We start from the raw sequence: 4,396 nt of genomic DNA, 5'->3' as shown, positions 1-4,396 counted from the left end.
CCGTACAGAATGCACATATGTCAATAAGAGACTAATCAATTGCAGTCCTAAATATCAATGGAAATGTTCAAGCGAACAATACCACATGAAAAAGTGTTAGTAGATCTTAACGATGCGTCAGAAGTTTGGAATGTTTTATATATTAATTGAATTTGTTACTTCCGGAAACCTGAGACTGTCCTTCAAACTGTACACGATCAGTTGTCAATCAAGTGTTTTTCATCTAGTTTCCTAACCAGTGAACTAAATTGTAACAGGAATAGTTACTCATGAAGAAGTTTGGCTCCAGTAGTTTAACATATATCGACCCTCACGTAAACAATCCACTCCATTTGTATGTCGTCCTACCACTAGGTTTTTTTTTGAAAAAGTGTCTAAGGTTTTTACTGCTGTTCTAGTGATGAAAATTCGGTACTGTCACAGTGATAAGATATTGGTGTAATAAATGGTTTACGAATATTATCTGATCTTCCAGAATCATCATCATTTTCCGTAAGTACTCGGGCTGACTAATCAATGAAACAATAGAACTTCTGCCTATTTAAGTTAGTACTAAACACTTGTTATTTCCTAATTCCAGTAATCCATTATAATAATCGTCAACAGTGTCCCTATTCAGTGATCACAAAGTAATAAAGACTAATTCATGTTTGGGGTGGGTGAGTACTATTGACAGCTGAATGGTGTTTCTATTATTATACATTTATGAGACTGCGAAATAGCATTTTAACAGTAGGTGTCCAAAACCTAACCGATGCCTCAGTTAAAAATATGTGGATCATACCACAATCATAGGAAAAACGAGAAAAAGAGAATATTGCATCATAAAAGTTATTACTTCATAAAATCAGTTCACTAATTTTGTGAAGCAGAGAGAATTAGTCTATGTTGCTTTGATATACTTGTTCGTTGAAGGAGAAATTGCTGAAACATTTCTTTGGCAAGGTTCGATTTTCGGTTTCTATAGTTACTGCCCAGGGTTATTCTATGAGATTGACCGTATTTGCATGATGAATGACATCAAAATTAGACGAATAGTTCATATGAAACACTGATGTGACATAGTTTTGGGTTCCTCTGAAAGCCACTACTTGAAAACCGTGAATGAAATAAATATAACATTCTATAAAGTGGGCTGAATGGACTTTAACTGATAATAGACATAACTAAATTCAAACTAGTTATCTGATCTTCTATAATATGATGATTAAGTCAGTCCATCAGAACATTACCAAGTATCACTTCAGGGAAACAGAAGTTTACTTATTTCATGTACCTTCAAGATCTTTAATAAAGTGATAAGGACGTAATTTGTCATCTTCGCAATAATTCATAATCTCCAATAACAGTTTTTGCATCAAATGGAAGTGTTCTATCATACATAGCACGTTTCTGACATAAATTACTACAATACTAACGAGTTCATGAAAGCAAACGAAATCAAAGAGAGAAATTGGAAAAATGTAAGCTGTTTATACGTGAAGAATGATGTGAAAACAGTTTTCAAGTTCTAGAGGACATACTTTACGAAAATGACCATGAAAAATGATTCATTATCTTAAGTTCATTAGTGAGATAGTAACCAAAATTTCACATAATTTTCATTGGTTTGAAAGGTGGTTTTAATTAGGATTTATTTGCTAGAAAACATGACATTATTTCCCAACTAAATGTGAATATCAGCATAAAGTCGTGGAGATTGTAGAGTTTTTATTGAGATCATTAACCGCTCGATGTTAGACTACAATTGGAAACGTGTAAGCACTGGACAACCTTTTCGTCCTAGTTTGGTATTCCTCATTAGTGCGTATCCACGACCTCGCACGTGGAACTCGAACTTATGCTCTAAACCTTCGAGCAGGCGTCCGACAGTATTAATGTCTAACCGTGTTGAGTGTGAGATTGTTACCCAACGAAGACAGTGGAAGATGTTCGCGCAACATTGTATATTGTTTGAAGTTCGACATTAATCCTGCGTGCAGGATCGTGGATACGCACTGCTGAGGAGTCGCATACCTGGATGAAACGGTCGTCCATAGCTTTAAGTTTTTCAGCGGTCGTCTAACATCGATCAGTTGGTGATTTTAATTAATTGTAAATAGTTGACATTTATCCTGGGAAGCATCATCGATGAACGTGTAGGATGTAATGCAGACGTAAATGAGAGGATTGGTAAAGCAAGGATAGCATTCCTACAATTGAAGAACATACACAACTCAAAATAACTCTCAACCAACATCAAAGTCACAATCTTCAATACGAAATTCAAGACAGTTCTATTGTACGAAGCTGAAACATGGATAACTATTACAAACATCACCGAAAATGATATAGGTATTTCTAAACGATTTTCTATGCAACATACTGAATGTCCGTTCACAGGATACCATCAGCAACAGTCCTACTGTGGAAGAGAACAAACCAGGTTTCAGTTGAGAAGGAAATTAGGAAAAGACGTTGGAAGTGGATAGGACACACATTGAGTAAACCGTCAAACTGCATCACGAGGCGAGTGCGAACTTGTGATGGTGAAGGGAAGCGGAGAAGAGGAAGGCCAATGAACACACTGTATCGGGAATTGGAAGCAGATATGAAAAGGATGAATAGCGACTAGAAAGAGTTGGAAAGGATTGTCCAGGACAGTGTTGGATGGAGAATGCTGGTGGGTGGCTCATACAACTCCATGAGATGTAACAGGCGTAAGTATGTATGTAGACATTTACATTTATGTTGATCTGAAAGATTAGTTGAATGTATATCTATGAATGCATTAAAGCCTATGTTTTTGTTAAAATTAAACATGTTGTGCATGTAGTTTTTCTTTTCCAGATAATAAGCTGTGAAACGTATTAATAATGTAATGTATATTAATCTGTGATTTCACCAAGCAATTTTTGAATTCGGAATTAGGAAACATCTTTTGTGAATTGTAAAACTCTTTCCATACAACATGGTAATTTCAGTCTTGATATTTTTTCAACACAGGCATTTACTACAGCTATCTCAAGTACTTGTGCTTTAAGTTCTCCAAGTGCCACTGATATTTATAAACAAATGTGTACTGGAGGACCGTTTGAATTTTTGTCCAATATGTGTCCGTTTGAAAGACGTTGTTCATTCTTCACATACTGGATCAACAGAATTGTGAATGGCACTGCAGCTCTTAATATTACAAATGTAACTATACTTACGTATGGTACAGATGTGTGGCTCTCAACCTCGTTCTCTTTAAATTTAACATCTGAACCTAGGTTAGTTTAAACTGAATAAATCCTACATTGTTCATTAATTGCTTTATATGTTATTGTAACTAGGCTAGCGTCCCATAAACGAACACACTTACTTTCAGTGATCGAAAGTGAATTGTGTGAAATTACGGAAACAACTTAAGAGACCTGGATAAGATGCTGTTACGTCCTTGAACTGTCTACCAAATCTCGTGCAGAGGATAACTTGTCTAATGTGCATTAATACCTTGACACGATAGGCTGACTGGCCTAAACTTGAGCCTAATATACTTGAGTTTGAATGTGAGATCAACTGCTTTTGCTAGAGAGACTGACCTAACCACAACATACATTAATTAGAAAAATACAATTATGTCCAAAACTGGGGATTAGATTAAAAAATAGAGTACTAAAGATTACGTTTGTAGCAAGCCCATGCAACTACTGTATTTTTTTGTGTGCTCTCTGTAATCCTAACATTAATCCACTTTGTAAATTTGTGTGTGAGTCTGATTGAGCGCATGTGTCTGCACATCAATCCTTAATCTGTTCTCTCATTGGTTGTGAACAAAGACAATCAATAATTTATCCACAACCATTAACACTCATAAATACATATGGACTTTTAAACCACACACACATATACTTGTTTTCCCTGTGTGCTTGCTATCTGTACGCTTGCGGATTTTACCGAGCTTCAACAGTAAACTATCTCTATAACTGGTGTTCAGGCTTTAGAATAAATCTCGAGTAAACCCGTAATTCTACTAGGAGATTTAGCCTGCAGTAAATATTCAGTTAGCGGGATATTATTTATTTATTGGAGTCGGATATAGAGGAATTAATCCTCTACACGTTTACATTACAATAGCGTTGGAACAGGATAGGCTACGTCAGTGAATCATACATCAAACAAAAGCTTATAATCTGTAGAATAGATTCGATAAACAACATTACGTCACTGTGTATACGACATGACCTTGAATGGCCTTTCTCTCTCCTGATTACCTTACCCTCCTCTTATAGTTTGACTTAACCATAAACTATTTCTTACCTAAAAACATTCATTCATTAAATAATAAAAAAGACAATAAATATTTAATTCATTCATTTTGAGATGGTGGAGAGATGATTTGCAGCTCGGATGGGTGATTTTTATGGAGTTTTGT

The 4,396-nt window shown here is 35.5% G+C and overlaps 1 protein-coding gene across 1 annotated transcript; it reads left to right on the top strand.

Annotated features, from left to right (window-relative positions):
* Positions 1-3,054: 3,054 nt before the first annotated feature.
* On the top strand, positions 3,055-3,261 carry Smp_190210 (hypothetical protein; the record flags this gene model as incomplete). Its single annotated transcript, XM_018796031.1, has 1 exon — positions 3,055-3,261. One exon carries the CDS (start codon positions 3,055-3,057, stop codon positions 3,259-3,261), a length of 207 nt encoding a protein of 68 aa, XP_018646899.1.
* Between the last annotated feature and the right edge of the window lie 1,135 nt (positions 3,262-4,396).

The sequence above is a fragment of the Schistosoma mansoni genome (genome assembly GCF_000237925.1).
Source record: "Schistosoma mansoni, WGS project CABG00000000 data, supercontig 0176, strain Puerto Rico, whole genome shotgun sequence".
Lineage (NCBI taxonomy): Eukaryota > Metazoa > Platyhelminthes > Trematoda > Strigeidida > Schistosomatidae > Schistosoma > Schistosoma mansoni.
This window is presented reverse-complemented; position numbering and strand designations above follow the sequence as displayed.